Raw genomic sequence first — 19,922 nt, forward strand, 5'->3', positions numbered from 1 at the left:
GTAAGGTTACACAGCAAGATGGGGGGTGGGGTGACATCTCCCCTCTTGAATAATTAATTAGGAAGGGTAATAATAATAAGAATAGGGTCCGGAGAGATAGCATGGAGGTAAGGCATTTACCTTGCATGCAGAAGGACGATGGTTCAAATCTTGGCGTCCCATATGGTCCCTCGAGCCTGCCAAGAGTGATTTCTGAGCATAGAGCTAGGAGTAACCCCTGAGCGCTGCCAGGTGTGACCCAAAAAACAAAAACAAAAACAAAATAATAAATAGACTGCTTCTAGGACTTCTGGGGTTTGACTGTATTCAATGATGGCGCCATGGGTAGTTGTGTATGAAAGTTGAAGCTGTTCATACATTTGCTGGCAGCTCCTCTGAATATCCCATTATTTTTAAGAGTGGAGGGAAAATTCTTTTTTTTTTTGGTTTTTGGTTTTTGGGTCACACTTGGCAGTGGTCAGGGGTTACTCTGGCTCCATGCTCAGAAATTGCTCCTGGCAGGCACAGAGGACCATATGGGATGCCGAGATTTGAACTGATGACCTTCTGCATGAAAGGCAAATGCCTTACCTCCATGCTATCTCTTCGGTCCCAAGGGGGGAAATTCTTAAGCTTAGAAGTGCTTTAGTTGTTCAGAAAACATTTGCTTGCCCAAAAATCTTGCCACATTTCATCTTCCACAGTTCAACCCATTGTTTGGCTGCTTGAACACCTCTTCTACATGAAATCTCTCCCCTGGACTTGGATTAATCTTCCATTATTACAAGTCCTCATGGAAAACCAGGTGATGGTCGAAATGACCACTGGAATCCTGGGGTTCCCCGTCAAACTTGCTAGGAGGAAGCCAACCTTTATCCTTCCACCCACTTCAGCCAAAGCACAGCCAAGCCGGGAACCAGATGGAAAGCAGAATTTATTTAAGAGGGATCCAGCTCTCGTCTTAGGATCAGTCCCTGTTACCCATAGTCTTCTTCAACCATTGCAGATAGTAACAGACGTTGGTGTAGACACCAGGTTTCTCTGGCTTCCCGCAGGGGTCTGAACCCCAGGAGGTGATGCCCTGGAGACGGTTATCACACACCAGGGGCCCCCCAGAATCACCCTGGAGGGAGAGAGAGAAAGAGTTTCTCTGAGGATCCCCACCAATGTTCTTTTCCTACAGTAGCCAGCCTTTAGTATCCTTGGTCCACTCTAACCATTGGGAGACGAGTGTGGCCCCTGAGTGGTGGTGGAAGGGATGGGGCTTCCAGGCATCCTCTGATAGGATGTGTAAGAGCAATGGGGGCAAATCTTGTCCAATGAGAAGAGAATACTGTCTGGAATGTCCAACCCAGAGAGAGGACAGTAGAAATTAGTAGGGGGACACAAAATTGATATTTGCTCTATGGCTAATGTAAGGGGGTTATTGAGTTTATTTATCAAACAGAATTCAGTTTATGTGTGTCTGTCTGTCTGTCTTCATGGGAAAAGATCATTGATTTGGGGAAATGTTTCAGAAGGAATTTGTGTTTTTATTTGGGGGTGGTGCACAATTGGTGGCTCTCAGGGGTTACTCCTGGCTGTATGCTCAGAAATTACTCTTGGCAGGCTTGGAGGACCATACAGGATGTGGGGATCGAACCCTGGTTCCTGTGTGCAAGACAAATGCCTTCCCTGTTGTGATGTTGCTCTGGCCCCGAGATGGGGGTTTATGATAGAAAAAAATCTCCATTAATGGGTGAAATCCTGGAAGGTAAAAAATGCGGGAGCTTGTCTTCAGGGACCAGCCAATCATTAGCCAAGAGGTACAGCTTCTGGGAAGGTGCGGGGAGACCTCCAAACCCACGGGATTCTACAAGGACTGGAGCTGCTGCTAATAGGGAAGACTGTTATGCCTGTAACATAAGTGGGTCACCTTGGGAACAGGGTTCATGGGGGTCATTTTCCAGCCAGTTGGGAAGAGTTTTCCCTCCCAAGGAAGCAGCTTCAGGAAAAGAGAAGCCAAGTAGGGGACAGCGAGATGAAAAAGGTCACTGTGGGGGTATAGGGGGGAGGAGGTTTGCTTTGCACACAGCTGTCCCGGGTTCTATTCCTGGCATCTCATGTGGTCCCCAGTTCACCACCAGGAGTGGTTCCTGAGTGCAGAGCCAGGAGTAACTCCTGAGCATTGCCAGGTATGAGCCCCCCAAAACACCCTATACCCCATCCTATGGGCACGGTTCCCACAATTCATCATTTCCCGGGGCTATATATTAGGACTTCCAGAGAGAAAATTTCCTTTTCTGAAGCTGCTTCTCTCTCTATCAGCTCAAAGGCAACTTCTGGGGTGGGGTGGGGACTAATCAACCCTCTGCCCCTTCTGCCCAGCCAGCTTAGGGCCCATCTCCAGGGTTTTATTCAAGAAGCTCTCACCTGGCATGTGTCAGCTCCATTGCTGTCACCTGCGCAGACCATACTGTCGGTGACTTTGCCGGGGTAGGCGTCCTTGCACTGCTTCTGGGGATAGATTTCCACCTGGGCACAGTTGAGGGTGTCTGGAAAATTCTCTGGGGGAGAGGGGAGGAAGAGAGGTTGTAAATTTCTGGTTTTAAGTCCCCCCTCCCTGCCTGTCTGGGTCTTGCTTTTTGGACACAAACATATAATAAATATATGTTTATGTAAAATAAAAATAAACATGTAATAAAAATATATTCATATAAATAATAAATAAATATAAATAAAACAAATAAATATATAATAAATTAATAAATAAACAATATATATGGGAGGTGTTTTCTGACATTTCCCTTCAAGAAAGAATGCCTCTCCCTTTTCTCTTTCTAGGAAAGGACTTACCTTTTCTTTCTTGTCTTGAGTCATTTATTTATTTACTTATTTGGTTTTTGGGTCACACCCGGCTGTGCTCAGGAGTTCCTCCTGACTCTATACTCAGAAATCTTGCTCCTAGCAGGCTCGGGGGACCATATGGGATGCCAGGATTTAAACCACCATCCTTCTGCATGCGAGGCAAATGTCTTACCTCCATGCTATCTCTCCGGCCCATTTTTTATTTCTTATATGACTTATTATTTTTATTACTAGGTTAGAGAAATATATGGATCCATTTAAATTAATTTGCCTATGGAAGCATGGTTAAAATATGGAATGCTTCATAAATTTATGTGTCATCCTTGCACAGGGAACATGTTAATATTTTCTGTATTGTTATAATTTTAGTATATGTGCCAATGCGGGCACCTGAGTCATTTTTAAACAAAAGTTCAAGTGACTTCTTGAGACTGGGGACTCTTACCAACAAGTTCTCAATCTTAGCTAAATCCTAGTTTGCTTATCTTTTCTCTTCCCAGAAGGCTCCACTGACCACCGCATGAGCACACCCCCCCTCATCCTTCTCTCTAGACCAGGGGTCCTCAAAGTGCTACTGCATCCCCACGAAGACACTTATCTGGCCCACTGGGTGTTCTTGCCGCTGCTGCCTGTACTGCTTAGCCTCTGACTCGTCCTGGCCCAAAGTGGTCATGTGTGGGATGTGCCCCTCATTCTCCCGACTCCCCTTTCTCTGTCTCTCTGCTCTTCCTCTCAGTCTTGGGCAGGGGTCCTTAAACTACAGCCCACAGGCCACTATTGTTCATAGTTTTTTTGAAACTATAGTCTGACCCTCCAGAGGTTTGAGGGGCAGTAAATTGGCTCCTTGTTTATAGTTTGAGAGGCCAGAGTGATAGCACAGTGGGTAGAGCATTTGCCTTGCACCTGGCTGACCCAGGTTTAATCCTCAGCAACCCATATGGTCCCCTGAGCCTGTCAGAAGTGATTTTCGAGCACAGAGCCAAGGGTGACTCCGGAGTGCTGCTAGGTTTGACCCAAAACCCAGAAATAAAATAATAAAATAAAATAAAATAAAATAAAATAAAATAAAATAAAATGGTTGAGGACCACTAACTTAGACTCTAAGCCTTTGAGACATTTCTTTTCCTTATTTTTGTTTTTGGGCCACACCCAGAGTACTCTGGGGTTATTCCCAGCTCTGCACTCAGAAATTACTTCTGGCAGACTTGGAGGATCCTATGGGATACCAGGGATCAAACCCAGGTCGGCCATGTGCAAGGTAAATGCCCTCCCTGCTGTGCCATCAGTTCAGCCCTGAGATAGTTCTTTATAGCATTTAACTCTACCTACGTGTTCACTGTTTATGTCAGCTCCACCCAGCAAGTGACCCCATAAGGAAATTGTGTCCTGTAGTAGTGTGCTACCACACTACTACACCACACCAGTTGCCCAGAAATTAGGATTAAATTAACCATGGAAAATAAATTCCTTCATGGAGCTGTTGAGAAACAGATTTGAGGGCAGCAAAACATCCTTCTGGCCAAAAGCAACACATGCTCACAATCTCATTCAGTGCCCACAAAGGAGGGAGTCATTCATTCACTTTTCTCATCCATCCATCCATCCATCCATCCATCCATCCATCCATCCATCCATCCATCCATCCATCCAGATCACATGAATTTATCTAGCGCCAACAACCAATTTCGGACCAGCTACTGTCCAGAGCATCAGGAGCAGACAATGAAGACAAAGAAGGTAGCATTTGTCCTTAAGTAATCCACCGAACTGAAAACTTAACTTTTGTTTTGTTTTGTTTTGGGGCCACATCCAGTGGCACTCAGGGTTCCTCCTGGCTCTGTGCTCAAAATCACTCTTGGCAGGCTCGGGGGACCATATGGTATGCCGGGGATTGAACCCGGGTCTGTCTGGGTCAGCAGTGTGCAAGACAAATGCCCTACTGCTGTGCTATCTCTCTAGCCCCAGAAAACGTAACTTATTAAATACTTATTTCCTCTCCTTGGCAGGCCTGGAGTCTAGGGCTTGAAGGCCAAGGGGACCTTGCAGCAGGAATCTTGACTTGCAAAGAGCAAAGGAGCATAGGCACCTGTTTCCTGGGGCCACTGGGGAAAGGAGATTTGAATTTAAATTTAAATTTCCCACAGAGCCAATCTCTGTTAAAGAGGTAATGACAGTGATCAGAGAGATAGAAGAAGAGTTCAGGCACTTGCCTGGCATGCAGTCAGCCCTGGTAGGCAGGACCGAAGAACACGGCACGCTTGGGCCCTTGTATGGACCTACTGGTCAGCCGGTTGGTTGGGAAGTGCCAAGGGAGAGTCTTCTAGAGTTTCTAGAGACTTCTAGAATCTCCTGAACATTGCTTGGAAAATGCTCCCCTCCCCAAAGACTCTATAAAATCCTGGACAGCAAAGCGTCTGTGAACACGATTCTTTCTTCCATAAAGAAAAGATGAATGATTCATCCCTTTATTCACCATCTGTGCATGCAAGTGTCCGTCTCCTTATTCTCCCCCCCCCTTTTTTTGGTTTTTGGGCCACACCCGGCAGTGCTCAGGGGTTACTTCTGGCTTTGTGCTTAGAAATCACTCCTGGCAGGCTCAGAGGACCCTAGGGGATGCCAGAGATTGAACCCGGGTCCACCGGTGTGCAAGGCAAACAGCTTTCCCACTGAACTATTGTTCTAGCCCTTCCCTCTCCATCCATTTTTTTTTACCAAGTACCAATTCACTCTTTCTCTCCTTCTAACTCTACCCCTCAGGGTTTCCAACAGGGACTCCCTAGAACCCCCAACCTCACACTCACTCTCCACACCTTTTATCAGACGGATCTTGTTTTGGTTTGGCTTTTGGGTCACACTTGGCAATGATCAGGGGTATCTCCTGGCTCCACACTCAGGAATGACTCCTGGTGGGTGCTCAGGGGAGGACCCTGGGGTGCCAAGGTTTAAACTCGGGGTGGCTTCATGCAAGGCAAGTGCATGTCTGCCATATGTCTGTCATATTGTTCTGTCCCCTAATGTCCTCTTTTTGATCTTCATGTACGAACAAAAACTTTTGGAGGGGGGTCACCTGCCATCTTCTCCTCTCCCTGCCACTACCTTCGGGGCTGGTGACTGTGCCCCAGCCTGAGATCTCGCATTTCTGTCCAGCTTTGGGGCAGTAATCAGGCAGCTTGATGGGCTTCACTTTGGGCCCGAAGTTGACCCGTCCACGCAGCCGGATAAGCATGATGTCGTGGCTGTTGTCATCACTGCTCCGGTTGTAGCAGGGGTGGGGGATGGACTGGGCCACCTCCATCTCTTGCTCCGACCCCTCTCGGTTTTTCAGGCTGTGATCTCCCAGGCGGACAGTGTATTTTCTGCGTGAGTGAAGGGTTGGCAGCTTGAAATCCCATACAGAAGGTCTGGGGATCCCCCCACCCCCCCCCCCCAGCTCTGGGAGTCAGGATCATTTCCCCCTACTCTGCCCTCCCTCAGCGTCCATCCCCTCTGTCCTCCTCCTCCCCTAGACCCACTCACGGTTTTTGGCAGTGGGCTGCCGTGACCACCCAGTTCTGGCCCACGAGGACACCCCCACACAGCAGTGAGATGCCCTGGAACAGGGCCGCCTGCCAAGGCTGCGAGAAAGGCCTGCATTCCTGACCTTCCAGCACCTTCGAACCCTGCGCTCTCCACTGACCTGTGTGGAGGGAGACGGGGAGAGGGGTGTCAGCTGACCCCTCACTGGCACACGGGAGCCCCTCACCAGGCCCCAAAGAGCACCCAGAGACTCCAGACGCCGAGTCCCGGATTTCTGCACCCCTGCTGTCGGGCATGTAGATGCAAATTGACAACATGCTCCAGACATGGGTACCTGCCAGCCCAGCCCACGGGTGTAATCCCCTGCCCCCCCCAACTTTGCAGGCAACGGCCCCCCACTGAAGCATCCAGTGCTGAGGGCCCTAATGCCTTCCCAGGGGGACCCCTCTACCCCCACCCAGCACCCCTCACCTGCGCAGGCTTCAGGTGACCACAACAGCAAGAACAGGAATGTCGGGGTGCAGGCAGCTGCCAGCGGGGGGTGTCCCATGGCGGAGTCTGGGAGAGGGAGAGGGCGGGGCAGAGGGGCCCAGGGAGAGGGAGGAGGAGGAGGAGAGGGAGGAGGAGGAGGAGGAAAATCTGGTTGGATCTGGGCTGCGGAGGGAATGGAGCATCCTGATCTGCTCTTGGGGATACACTGGGGATCCCGGTTCCTGCATCTCTAGGGGTTGGGGAGCAGGGGCTGCATCCCTTCCCAGGAGAAGAGGAAAAATTGGGGACCAAACCTGGGTCTGCAGGAGGAGAGAAGCAGGGGGGTATCCTAATGTTGGGAGGAGGTGTCGGGGCCCCGGATATCTGGCCCGGGAAGGAAAAGGAAGATCAGGGCCAGGCCCTGGGAACTTACGGAATCCAGGGGGCGGGGTCGCCTACTGATTCTGACCCAGAACCTCAGTTGTCTGCCCGGTACCGGGTTCTGGAGCTTTTTAACTACGAATCCCCGCCCCCGCCCCGCCCCCTCCTTTCTGAACATCTGGAAGCATCTGGGACCTGGAACCTGGTGTGAGTGGCAGGGACTGGGGGCGCTTTCCTGGGAGGGGAAAGCTGGGGGCTGGGGTCCCCAGGAATGATGAAGTGGGCCAGGCTAGGAGCCTGGGGATGGCTCGGGGTGGTGCTGGGGCCTGGATTTGCTGGTTTGGGGGACAGAAAAAGAAGGGGCACTGAGTACTAGATTTTTATTTTTATTTCTATTTTTTGCTTTGGAAAGAGATTTTTGGGGGGCACCTTAGCGCGCGAGGATTTAGGGGGTTGCAAGGCAAAAAAAGAAATGTTGATTTTTTTTTTCCACCGCCCGACACATGAGGGCGGACCGGGCCCGCCCGTCGGACCCGGAGAGCGCAGGGACCTGGGAAGGCAGGTTTGGGAGGCGCCGTGACCTGGTTTCCCCGGGCCCTGGGGGCGACGGGCCCAGCCCAGGCCGAACCCCGGAGACTTGCTGCAATCGCGGTGCCGGAGCCAGACCTCGGAGCCGCAAGGGTTCGACGGCTCCGCGCGGGGGCTCCTCAAGCGATCCGGGACCCCCTGGGTGCCCTTCTCGCACCCGATTCCCCCGCTCAGCCCCGCACGTCCCGGGCACCATCCGCCGCCCGGGGAACCTAAAGCAATCTGGACCTTCTCGGCTTCCCGCCGAATGTCAAAACCAGGACACGCCCACAAAGGGGCGTGGCTAACGGTGCAGCCAATAGCCGGCGTGATCTGGACTTGGTTCATGACGTAAGGGGCGTGACCAGCAGGGGGCGGAGTCCAGAGCGAGAAATGTCACCGGTTCCTTCTCTAGGGGCGGGGCTTGCAATTAACGAGAGGGGCGGGGCTCCAAGGGGGTGGAGCCAGTGAGCGAGAAATGTCATTGGTCCACGTCACTAGATGGGCGGAGATCATGGGGGCGGAGCTCCAGAAGGGTGTGGCCAGGCCGTGCTGCGTCACGGAGTGGGCGTGGCTTGAGCATCCTGGGTACCAAAGTCCCTTCTCCTGCATCCCAGGATGGATGGAACCTGGAGGATGGATGGAGACCTCCTTGCCCCGCTGCGCCCCCCATTCCGCGGTGCTCCCAGCTTCAAGGCCTCTCAGTCTTTCTCCTTCTTTTCTTCTTTCTTTATGGTGTCCTCGATCCAGTCCACGTAGTGGCAGACGCTGGTGTAGACGGCGGGGCGGCCGGGTCTGGAGCAGGGTTCGGCGCCCCCGGACACCACGCCTGCCAGGACGCCGTCGCACACCAGGGGGCCCCCGGAGTCGCCCTGTGCGCGGGAGCAAGAAGCCAGGAACCGTGAGACCGAGGGAGTTAGGGCCACCCCAGCACTGCCTCCCTCTGCCCTCAGGCTTCCAGGCTCTCCACTTTCTGATTCCCTGTCCCGGCCCCCTGGGCCCAGGATCCTCCCCTTCCCCCAAGCCTTACCTGGCAGGAGCCTCGGCCCCCCTCCCAGAGGCCTGCGCAGAGCATCTGGTCTGAGATGTGGCCTGGGTAGGCCCGCCGGCACAGCCTGGGCTCCAGGATACTGATGTTGGCGCACTGCAGCGTGAGCGGGTACTTCACTGTGGGGGTGGGTGGGTGGGTGGGGGGTCAGCAGCGCATCTGTAGGCGCCCCTAGCCCGCCCCTCACCAGCAGTAGTGTCCTCCACCCTATGCCCTCTCGAGGACCAGCAGGAGGCAGCAGTCGCCCAAGATTGTGCAAAGGAGGAGGCCAAGTCCACACACAGCATCATTGCAGAAAAAGGAAGGAAGGAAGGAAGGAAGGAAGGAAGGAAGGAAGGAAGGAAGGAAGGAAGGAAGGAAGGAAGGAAGGAAGGAAGGAAGGAAGGAAGGAAGGAAGGAGACAGCAGACTCAGGGAGCCTAGAGAAAGAGAGAAGAAAGAATAAAGAAAGAAGGAAAGAAAAAAGAAAGAGAAAGAAGAAGGAAAGGCAGAAAAGAAGGATAAAAGGAAAGAAAGAAAGAACAGAAGGAAGAAAAGTAGGGCCCGGAGAGATAGCACAGTGGTGTTTGCCTTGCAAGCAGCCAATCCAGTACCTAAAGTGGTTGATTCGAATCCTGGTGTCCCATATAGTCCCCTGTGCCTGCCAGGAGCTATTTCTGAGCAGACAGCCAGGAGTAACCCCTGAGCACTGCCGGGTGTGGCCCAAAAACCAAAAAAAAAAGAAGAAGGAAGAAAAGTAAAAGAAAGGTCTGAAGGAAAGAAGAAAGAAAGGGATAAAAGAAAGAAGACAGAACACAAGAAACAGACGACACAGGACACACACCTTAGGCAGAGTTCGACTTTCAGATGAAGCAATAAGGAACTGGGAGCCAGAGGTCCAAGGCAGGAGAGAGACCAGGCGAATAGAGGCTTCTAGACCTGCCCCTTGCAGAACGTGTGTGTGTGTGTGTGTGTGTGTGTGTGTGTGTGTGTGTGTGTCAACTACTGTGTCCCAAATTTGCTGGGTAAATGTAAATGGCTGATGGGACACTAGGGATGCCTTGGGGGATGCCGGGAAGAGCAGCCAGGGCTGTGAACTGTAGGGGACCAGCAAACCCACTCTTCCTCCTCCACAAGGCCTCTGTGGGATGGTCAGATCTGGTCGCCCTCAGGGAAATGTCACTCAAGCCTCACCAGGTGGTGGGAAGCTTTCAAGTCTCTGGATCACTGATTTTTCTTTTTTAAATCAACCCTCCCAAATGTCCCATGTTAACAGGGACAAATTCTTACTTCCCATCCTGAACCCTTGAGAGGCAGGACAGAGGATCCACAGCAGAATTGACTGGAAGATTGTCACCTTGAGACAGGGGGAGAGAGAAACTTAGGTGGTCGGTGGCTGGGACTCCTCCAGACTCTGGGTAGAGAGTTCAGATGCCAATGTGGGCCAGAGCCATAGCACAGCAGGAAGGGCATTTGTCTTGCACTCGAGCAACCCAGGTTCGATCCCCAGCATCCCTTGGAATCTCCCAAACACCATTAGAAGTGATCCCTGAGTGCAGAGCCAGGAGGAACCCCTGAGCACTGTCAGACATCTCTGAACTGAGGGTCTAGATCTAGAAAGTGCGATCCACTGAGCTCTCTGGTTGTTCCAAGCACGTGGAAAGCCAAGTAAGGATCATGCTGGAATGTCCAGGGTTTTAGATACAGCAGAAATACCAAGAGACAGAGAGACACCGAGAGACACAGAGACACCGAGAAACACAGAGAATGAGAGAACAGGCGGACAGGGAGAGCTGCAAAGGCCAAGACAGCACAGATCTGGGGACAGCGAGGGACAAGTGAGTGATCAGGGGTGGACCAGAGGGAGGCTGTACCCTTGGGGCTGGACACGGCCCCCCAGCCCGAGATGAGGCACTCGGTGCCGGGGGACACGCAGGTGCGGCTGAGGTTGAGGGGCGTCACGGCGGGGCTCAGGCGGGCATTCCTGGGCAGGCGGACCAGCATGATGTCATGGTTGTGGTCGTGGGCACTTAAGTCGGCGTTGAACCCCGGGTGGGGGAAGAAGTCTGTGACCCGGAAAAGCTGCTCAGGACCCTCCCATTTCCACAGGTGATGCTCCCCAAGGCGGGCCCACAGGTACCTGTTGGGACAGGGGCCCACCGGGGTGGGGGTGAGGTTGAGTAGGTTGGTCAAGTTCCACGCGAGGCTGTGTGACTTTCTGCAACCCGCACCCCCTCTCTGGACTTCTGTTTCCCCCCATTTCCTGCTTGGACACTGAAAGCTGGCATCTGTCAGGACGCCGAGCCTTGCTGTGACTGGGGTGCCCTGGAACCTGTGGGCAGGTGGGGACTCCACCTACTATTCAATATAGCCTCACCTCGCACCCACAGGTCAGGCCACTTCCGTGGGGCGCGGTGCACACGTGTGAATGTGTAAATAAACACGCGGAGGGAGATGGGGTGTGGGAAAAAACCCAAATTGGGGTCATCTGCAACCTCAGGATCTTCCTGTCTGCTGCCTCCTCACCCCTGTGTCTTCCTCCCCAAATTCCAACCTTCTTTGTTGTTTATTTGTTGTTGTTGTTATTGTTGGGCCACACCCAACAATGCTCAGGGCTTACTCCTGGCAGTGCTGGGTGGGGGGACCCTAACCCTATGGGATGTTGGGGATTGAACTTGGGTGAATAAATGCCTTACATGCTGTGTTTTCTTTTTTCTTTTTTCTTTTTTTTGGTTTTTTGATCACAGATAGCAGCGCTCAGGGGTTACTCCTGGCTCTATACTCAGAAATTGCTCCTGGCAGGCTTGGGGGACCATATGGGATGCCGGGATCCAAACCACCATCCTTCTGCATGCAAGGCAAATGACCTACCTCCATGTTATCTCTCCGGTCCCACATGCTGTGTTTTCGCTTTGGCCCCTGAATTCTTTATTTTTTCCTTTTGACTTTTGGGCCACACCCAGTGACACTCAGGGGTTACTCCTGGCTCTACGCTCAGAAATTGTTTCTAGCTTGGGGGGGGCATATGGGACGCTAGGGGATCAAACCATAGTCCATCCTAGGTTAGCACATGCAAGGCAAACACCCTCCCGCTGCACCAACACTCTGGCCTCTGGCCCCTGAATTCTAACCTGCTCTCTGCTCTGTGTCATCCCAGCTCACTTGTTAGGCTCTGGGGGAGCCTAACTTTGGGAACTCCCTTGTCCTCTTTCGTTTTAGGGACTCTGATTTTAGGGACAGAACTCACTGCTGAGAACTAAGGCTTTCAGGAGCATGAGAGAGTATTTTATTTTTGTTTCATTATTTATTTGGATTTGGGGTGCATACCTGTCTGTGCTCAGGGGGGTTACTCCTGGTTCTGTTGCTCAGGGACCACTATGGGTAGAGCTCTGGAGACCCTGTGAAATGCTGGAGCTTGAACCCAGGTCAGTTGTGTGTGAGGCAGGCGCCCCCTTCGCTGTCCTCTCACTCTGACCTCTGAGGGATTAGTTTTACTTTCTTTGTAAAAGAGACCAGGAGACCAGCCCCTCTGTTCCACCTTCTCTCTGCCCCTGAATCTCTTCTACTTCCTTTTTCTGCTTCTCTCTTGCTTTGTCCTTGGGGCCAAAATTGGAATGTGTGTGTGTGTTTAAGATGGAGGCATGAACCTGAGTTAAAGGAAGCTCCATCATGGAGCAGTGCATGATGGGAAATTCCCACATAGCACCCGACACCAGTACCTGTCCTTCATTCTTGGGAAGGATGGAAGTAGATGGTAGAATGAGATGGCTTCAGTTGATTTGAATATCTAACAGATTTTGGGATTCTCTTCCAATAGAAGGTTCTAACATTCAAAATTCATAATTCCTTGGGGCTAGAGTGATAGCACAGTGGTAAGGTGCTTGCCTTGCATTTGGCTGACCCGGGACAGACCCAGGTTTGATCCCCAGCATTCTATATGGTCTTCAAAGCCTGCAGGAGCGATTTCTGAGCCCAGAGCCAGGAGTAACCCCTGAGTACTACTGGGTATGGCCCAAAAACACCCCTCAAAACAAATATCATATAGGAATCCAGGAGCCTACAATTTTATGGGGCTCACATCCTAGAACCCCATAAAAACAAGACTCCTACATTCTGTATTTTGGGTGAGGGGAGTTTGGATTTTGCTATGTCAGGCTCAAACCCAGGGTCAAACTCACACCTGCAAAGCATGAGTCCTACCAGTGAGCTACATTGCCCAAAGGTACAAGACTCGGACATTCTAGATTTTTCTGGGTCAATAAAAAACCAAGGAGTTGATAATAATATAACTTAGACCTAGAATTTTTTGTTTGTTTGTTTGGGGGCCATACCTGGCAGTGCTCAGGGGGTGACTCCTGGCTCTGTGCTCAGAAATTACTCCTGGCAGACTCAGGGGGGGGGGTTTGAACCTGCATTGGTCATGTGCAAGGCAAGCACTCTGCCCGCTGTACCATCTTTCTGGACCTGATTTTATAACTTAAGAACTTGGGCCTAGAGAGATAGTCTGTGGATTAAAGTTTTTACATCTACACAAACAACCCCCAGATGCCCTGAGCACAGCTAGTAGCGATCCCTGAGTGCAAAGCCAGGAATAAGTCCTGAGCACTGCTTCCCCCCAGACCAACCAAATAATCAAAAACAAACAAACAAACAAACAAACAAACAAAAAAAACCCAAGATCTAGGACTCAAACCGTTTGAGTCTCTAGAATTTCTCTGAATTAAAACTTGAGGAAGTTTTTAAGAATCAATTGACCATTCTGAACTATTTTGTCCACCAGAGAATAGACACATCTGAACACACGCTTCTGAAATAGTCTTGGTACAAAATTCTATTTTTTGTTTTTGTTTTTGGGTCACACCTGGCTGCGTTCAGGGGTTACTCCTAGCTCGCACTCGGAAATTGCTCCTGGCAGGCTCGAGGGACCATCTGGGATGCCGGCGATTGAACTCAGGTTCTTTCTGGGTCAGCTGTGTGCAGAGCAAATGCCCTACTGCTGTGCTATCTCTCCAGCCCTGGTACAAGATTCTTAGAGCCCAGGCTCCAAGTGCTGGGTTTCCAAGGCCTAAGATTAAAAGCTTGTCTGCTCATGGGCCCAGCGAGATTACTCAGGATCTAGGATTCTGGGGAGCCATTATCCTAGTCACTGGGTGCCTGGAATGCGGCCGATCCAACTGGGTGGTTCCTGATAGGTACATTGATACACATTGATGAAAAGGTTTAGTGAAAAACAACCAGAGCGATAAAAACAACAAATAAACCACAACAACCCACTCAAAAACACATCACCTGTTGGGGTTGGAGAGAGAGCACAGCAATGGTCTTTTGCCTGGTACCCAAGCGACCCAGGAAGAACCCGAGTTCGATCCCCGGCATCCCATAGGGTCCCCTGAGCCTGCCAGGAGCGATTTCTGAGTGCAGAGCTAGGAGGAATCCCTGAGCATGGCTGGGTGTGGCCCCAAAATAAACAAACTAATTAACAAACACATCACATGTTTAAGTAAGATATTGGATATGTCAAGTTAGATGTTATTCAAATCAGTTGCAGACAAACTCTTCTGAATTTCTTTTCTTTTTTCTTTCTGTTATTTTGTTTTTTTTTTTGGGGGGGGGGCATACCTAATGATGCCCAGGGCTTACTTCTCACTCTCCAGTCAGGAATCACTCCCAGAGGTGCCAGGGAGAACCATAGGGGTTGAAGAGGATCAAATCTAGGTTGGCCACATGCAAGGCAAATGCCCTTCCTGCTGTGCTCACTTTGGCAATCCCTGAGTTTTCTTGAACCCCAGTTTCTGGGTACTTCCTTTCTCGCCTCATCATTCCTAAATAAGGCTCTCTTTCCAAATTAAGATGTTTCCTCTTAATAAAGATATTAATTTTAAAAATAAAGATATTGGGGCCAGAGAGATAGCACAGCAGTAGAGCATGTGAGGGGAGGGGCCTGGTTCAATTCCCGGCATCCCATATGGTCCCCAAACCTGCCAGGAATGATTTCTGAGTGCAGAGCCAAGGGTAACTCCTGAGAATCGCTGGGTGTGACCCAGAGACCAATCAATCAATCAATCAATAATGTTATAAAATAAATATATTAATTAAAGAAAAGATTTTTCCCCTTTAACGAGAGCTAAACATATAACTAGACAACTTTAACTTCCATCCCTGGCTGCTGTTCTTCAGGGCAGCGCTGCTCTGGATTTTTAAGACCCTAAACAGGGGCCTAGAAGATAGTACAATGGGTAGCTCCCCAACGCCACCAATGAATTAAATCTTTGCCCCACCAAAGGTCAGAGAGATAGCATCGTGGGGATGGTGATTGCCTTGCATGCAGCCAACCTGGGTTCAATCCCTGGCATCTCATAAGGTCCCCCGAGCCAGCCAGGAGTGATTCCTGAGTGCAGAGGCCGGAGGAACTCCTGAGCAGTGCAGTGTGTGTGGCCAAAACCCAAAACAAACAAACAAACAAACAATTTCCCCACCAGAAGTGTTGCTTAAGCAAAGAGCTGGGAGTAAGCACCCTGGTGAGTGTTGCCTCCCTCCTCCCCAATACTTTCTTTTTTCGTTTTTTGTTTTTTGGGCCACACCGAGTGATGCTAAGGAGTTACTCCTGGCTATGTGCTCAGAAATTGCTCCTGGCTTGGGGGACCATATGGAATGCCGGGGGTCGAACCACTGTCTGTCTTGAGTCAGCCACATGCAAGGCAAATGCCAGCCCCCCAAAATACTTTCTAAAGAGTCTGAGTTTAAAAAAACAAACTGAAATCTCTGACTCCAATACACAGTCTTGGGCCTTGATTTTACAAGTCTGTGGTTCCCCAAAGTTCACGGTCCCCAGAGGAGGTAAGTTTTGAATCTTTGCCCTGTTAGAATCAGATGGTCCGGGCTGGCACAGTGGCACCCTGGCACATAAAGAACCAGGGCTCCATCCCCAGTACCACATCGGGGTTCCCCGGAGCCCTGCCAGGGAGTGATCCCTGAGCACCGAACCAAGAGTCAGCCCCGAGCACTTCAAGGTCTGGCCCCAAAGTGAGCAAACAGAATAGAACCCACAAAATCCCACGAATAGATGTTGAAGACTTGGGGATGGGGTGTTGATTCTCATCCCAAGACTTGCATTTTGGGTAGGGAGTTTGCCCTGCATGCGGCCTACCAGAGACAGACCCGGGTTCAATCCTTGCCATCCCCACATGGTCCCCTGAGCCTGCCAGGAGGGATTTCTGAGTGCAAAGCCAGGAATAACGTCTGAGCACCACCGGTGTGACCCAAAACTCCCCGCTAAAAACCAAGACTTGCATTTTGGGTAGGACGTTTGCCTTGAACGCTGCCAACTCGAGACAGACCACATGGTCTCCCAAGCTCACCAGGAGCGATTTCTGAGCACAGAGCTAGTAGTAACCCCTGAGCGCTGCCAGGTGTGACCCAAAACTCCTCCCCCAAAAATCCAAGAGTTGCATATTGGGGTCCACCACACAGGGGCTGTCTTTCTGACTCCAGCCTCTTTCCCTTCCTCCTCTCAGAGGCCTTGCCCGTGTACCCCCACCCAATCCAGTGCCCACTCCAGTGCCCCCAGGTTCCACCTGGGACACCCCCCTGGCACTCACGGCTTGCGACAATGCGCGGCAGTCAGCAGCCAGCGGTCCCGAACCAGCGTCGCCCCGCAGAAGAGGCGGGTGAGGGAGAACAGACCGACCTGCCAGGGCTGGGAATTGGCATCGCATGGCACGGCCCCGATGGCTCGTATGTCTGCCCAGCTGTGCCCTGCAGGGGGAGTGGGGGTGTATGGATAAGAGCCAGGTGGAGGAGCAGCACAAGGGGAGGGAGGGTTGGGGGGCCCAGAGGAGGGGTGTGTGTGTCAGGCCAAGTTGGGGTGGGGGTAGAAGCAGCCCTCACCTGGCAGGAGAGAAATCAGGGCACAGCTCAGTGCCAGTCTCAGCCTCATGACCCCCAAGCCAGCTGCAAGATCCTCCAGCCCGGTGAATCTGAGCTTCTTTATGGGGCGACGCCATCTCCTTCCTCCTCTCTGGGGCCGCCCCCATGATTAATGCAGGTTGGGAAACCTCCTGCGGGGAGGGGGAAAGCCCCAGAGCTCTTGATTGGGGCCCCCCAGGAAGGGAGGTGGGTAGGAAGGTCTCCCCAAAAGAGGGGCTCTTGACTGTGACTGACCCCTGAGTCACAGAGAGGTGAAACTGGGGTGCAGAATTGTCCTGGTTTGGTGAGGGTTCTCAGGGAAAAGGGGGTTCCTCTTCTCTCCCCAGTCCAGTGTAGGGCATTGTGTGGTTGGGTTGGGAGGAGGAAGAGGAGGGAAAGTCCCCAGAGGAGGTGGGAGGTGAAGATGCCTCCTGCTCTGATTGGCTCTGAGTTGGGGGTCCCCAATGCCAGGGCCAGGTTGGGGGAGACCAGGCAGGGGGACACCCCAGAGCTGGTCAGTAGGGATGAGAGGGGAAAACATCAGGTCTGAGGGGGCAGGTGGGCAGTGGGGTTGGGTAGGGAAGGCAGAGAGAGAGAGAGAGAGAGAGAGAGAGAGAGAGAGAGAGAGAGAGAGAGAGAGAGAGAGAGAGAGAGAGAGAGAGAGAGGACAGACAGACAGAGACAGACAGAAAGAGACAGAGAGAGAAGGGAAGAAATAAAAGGTTTTTTCCACTTTCTCTTATAACCACCATATGGGGAACCTGAGCGAGAGCACAGAAGGGAGGGCATTTGCCTTGCATATGGCCAACCCAGGTTCGATCCCCGGCACCCCATAGGGTCCCCTAAGCACCACCAGGAGTGATTCCTGAGCATCACCGGGTGTGACACCAAAACCAAACCATACCGAAACATAACCGCCATATGCCAGTCAGTCCAGAACATTCTTGTTTCGGTCCCTCCTCCATCCCTCTTCCTCTTCCTCAGCAAGAGCACAACCTTCAGAGGGTCCCCGAGGGTTGGCTTCTCTCTGAGTATTCTCAGCATCAGCCAGTCAGTCGGGGCTGGTCCCCAGAGGCCTCAGGAGATAGTAATTGAAGAGTTGAGTGAATGTCTTTCTCGGGAGCCGGTTCCTGGCGAACTCCTGTGCAAGCCTCCAAGATCCAGCCTAAATGCTGCTGCCTCTAGGAAGCCTGCCCTGATTTTTCCAGGCTGAAACTCTCTTTTATTTTTTCTCCATGGGGTATTTCCAGCCTCTTACACACAAACCCGATGATGAGAGGTTGGCTCCGGGCTCCCCTTGAGTAGACCCTCACTGTAATATATTGAATTTTGTGTGTGAGTGTGTGCTCTCTTTTAACAGAGAGGGCATGGGTGGGCTATACCTGGTGGTGACTCTCTACTCTGTGGTCTTGGAGGTCACTCCGGCAGTGCTCAGGGGCACCAAATACAGTGTTAGAGGGATTGAACTGATATGGTTTACATACAAGCCCATATCAGGTTTCAAGAACCTTAAAAATTCTTTGGGGGGGGGCGGAGAGATAGCACGGAGGTAAGGTGTTTGCCTTTCATGCAGAAGGTCATCGGTTCGAATCCCAGCACCCATATGGTCCCCCCGAGCCTGGCAGGAGTGATTTCTGAGCATAGAACCAGAAGTAACCCCTGAGCGCTGCTGGATGTGACCCCAAAAAAATTCTTTGGGGGGTGCTGGAGAGATAACACAAGCAGTAGAGCCTTGCACGCGGCCAACGTGGGATGGACCCAGGTTCGATCCCCGGTGTCCCATATGGTCCCCCGAACCTGCCAGGAGCAATTTCTGAGCACAGAGCCAGGAATAATCCCTGAGCTCCCCTGCCAGATGTGACCCAGAAACCCAAAAATAGTTTTGGAGGGGGCCCATGTGATTACACAGCAGGGGGAGGAGGGTGTTTGCCTTGCATGCAGCTGACCTAGTTGGATCCCTGGCACCCCTTAAGGTCCCCAGAGCTCTGCCAGAAATGACCCCTGAGCACAGAGCCAGGAGTAACCTCTGAGCGATGCTGAGATTGACTAAAAAAAGAAAATAAAAATAATAAGAAAAAAGTCTCAACTTTTGTGCTCTCTTTCCGGATCTGGTGCCAGGATCACAGCTCAGAATGGGCTGGCCTGGTGCCAGGGCAGTGATCCAGTCATTGGGCATGAGTGTGGGGAAATGCCTGCTCAAAAGGTTGCTCCATCCATGCCTGTCATGGTGGCTCATGTCGCAGGGACGTTCAGGGACCAGCATATTTGAACACACAAGGACGCCTGGTGTGTGGTAGCGTCCCAAGTGGGTCCCCCTCACTGCTGGTACCCCCTGACTGCCTTCACATCCCCTCTCCAGGGTTCGGTCACTAAGGCCATGGGGGAAACAGCCTCCCTGTTACTCACTGCAGGAACCAACAGCTTTCTGGAAATTTCCAGAATTTTCTTTTCTTTTCTTTCCTTTTTTTTTTTTTTTTTAGGTCACACCCAGCAGCACTCAGGGGTTCCTCCTGGCTCTACGCCCAGAAATCGCCCCTGGCAGGCTTGGGGGACCCTATGGGATGCCGGGATTTGAACCACCGTCCTTCCACATGAAAGGCAAACCCCTTACCTCCATGCTATCTCTCCAGCCCCAACATTTTCTTTTTGTTTTTTGTTTTTTTTTTCCCAGAATTTTCTATAATTATGGGCTAAGTAGTAGTGTTTGAGTCGATGGTCCCAGCTCATGCTCCCCAGAGACGAATTGATCCCTGACTCACGGTGGGGTGGGGGACACGTGAGTTATTTCTTCAGGGCCACGCAGGAAATGACCCAACTGTCTTTTCTTCCCTACGTGGTGAACTCCTACTCATCTGTTAAAACCTCACCCATTATGCCTTCTCATCTGAACAACCTTCCCCGAGGCCTCCTTCTGTTGTCGGTGTTTTATCCACAAGTACCCCAAAGTGTTCCCTGACCCTGAGGGTGCGAGCACTTAGAAAGCCACAGTGAATAACCCCGAATCCCCACGCTGGGTTAGGCCCGTGATGGAGCACCCAATAGCACAAACAGACTATTTCAACAACTGCTGTTCCCCCCCAAAAATAAATTAAAATGGGGCCAAGCATAAGTGAAGAGGATGGGGAGAAAGAAAGGAAGGAGAATTTTCCTTTAGGCAGAATTAAAATAACAATAATCCTGGAAGTCTGAAGGAGGTGACCTCTGACGAGGCAATTGAATGGCAGGAATGT

At 51.5% G+C, this 19,922-nt stretch overlaps 2 protein-coding genes and 1 non-coding gene across 3 annotated transcripts; all 3 read right to left on the bottom strand.

Annotated features, from left to right (window-relative positions):
- Window positions 1-946: 946 nt before the first annotated feature.
- On the bottom strand, window positions 947-8,109 carry LOC126028636 (kallikrein-8-like). The gene is made up of 6 exons (XM_049787579.1): window positions 7,710-8,109; window positions 6,814-6,900; window positions 6,343-6,502; window positions 5,923-6,182; window positions 2,392-2,525; window positions 947-1,102 (listed from the first exon to the last, which is right to left on the bottom strand). Exons 1-6 carry the CDS (start codon window positions 8,107-8,109, stop codon window positions 947-949), a joined length of 1,197 nt encoding a protein of 398 aa, XP_049643536.1.
- LOC126029195 (U6 spliceosomal RNA) lies at window positions 3,113-3,216 on the bottom strand. The gene has a single exon (XR_007502844.1). It is a non-coding gene; the product is annotated as a U6 spliceosomal RNA (small nuclear RNA).
- A 353-nt stretch (window positions 8,110-8,462) lies between the features above and the next one.
- LOC126028637 (kallikrein-9-like) lies at window positions 8,463-19,563 on the bottom strand. The gene is made up of 5 exons (XM_049787580.1): window positions 19,560-19,563; window positions 16,386-16,542; window positions 10,662-10,927; window positions 8,792-8,928; window positions 8,463-8,633 (listed from the first exon to the last, which is right to left on the bottom strand). Exons 1-5 carry the CDS (start codon window positions 19,561-19,563, stop codon window positions 8,463-8,465), a joined length of 735 nt encoding a protein of 244 aa, XP_049643537.1.
- Window positions 19,564-19,922: the final 359 nt, after the last annotated feature.

The sequence above is a fragment of the Suncus etruscus genome, chromosome 14, assembly GCF_024139225.1.
Source record: "Suncus etruscus isolate mSunEtr1 chromosome 14, mSunEtr1.pri.cur, whole genome shotgun sequence".
Lineage (NCBI taxonomy): Eukaryota > Metazoa > Chordata > Mammalia > Eulipotyphla > Soricidae > Suncus > Suncus etruscus.

What these genes read in the sequence shown, in the direction of transcription:
- LOC126028637 (XM_049787580.1), bottom strand. An exon ending in GCCGCGCATTGTCGCAAGCC is followed by an intron (nt 10,928 to 16,385) that starts GTGAGTGCCAGG and finishes CTGTCCCAACAG; the next exon opens with GTACCTGTGGGCCCGCCTTG. An exon ending in GGGGCCGAGGCTCCTGCCAG is followed by an intron (nt 8,634 to 8,791) that starts GTAAGGCTTGGG and finishes TCCCGCGCACAG; the next exon opens with GGCGACTCCGGGGGCCCCCT.
- LOC126028636 (XM_049787579.1), bottom strand. Translation starts at nt 8,109, where the DNA reads ATGAACCAAGTCCAGATCACGCCGGCTATTGGCTGCACCGTTAGCCAC. An exon ending in GCAGCCCACTGCCAAAAACC is followed by an intron (nt 6,183 to 6,342) that starts GTGAGTGGGTCT and finishes TCACTCACGCAG; the next exon opens with AAAATACACTGTCCGCCTGG. An exon ending in CACAGTCACCAGCCCCGAAG is followed by an intron (nt 2,526 to 5,922) that starts GTAGTGGCAGGG and finishes CCTCTCCCCCAG; the next exon opens with AGAATTTTCCAGACACCCTC.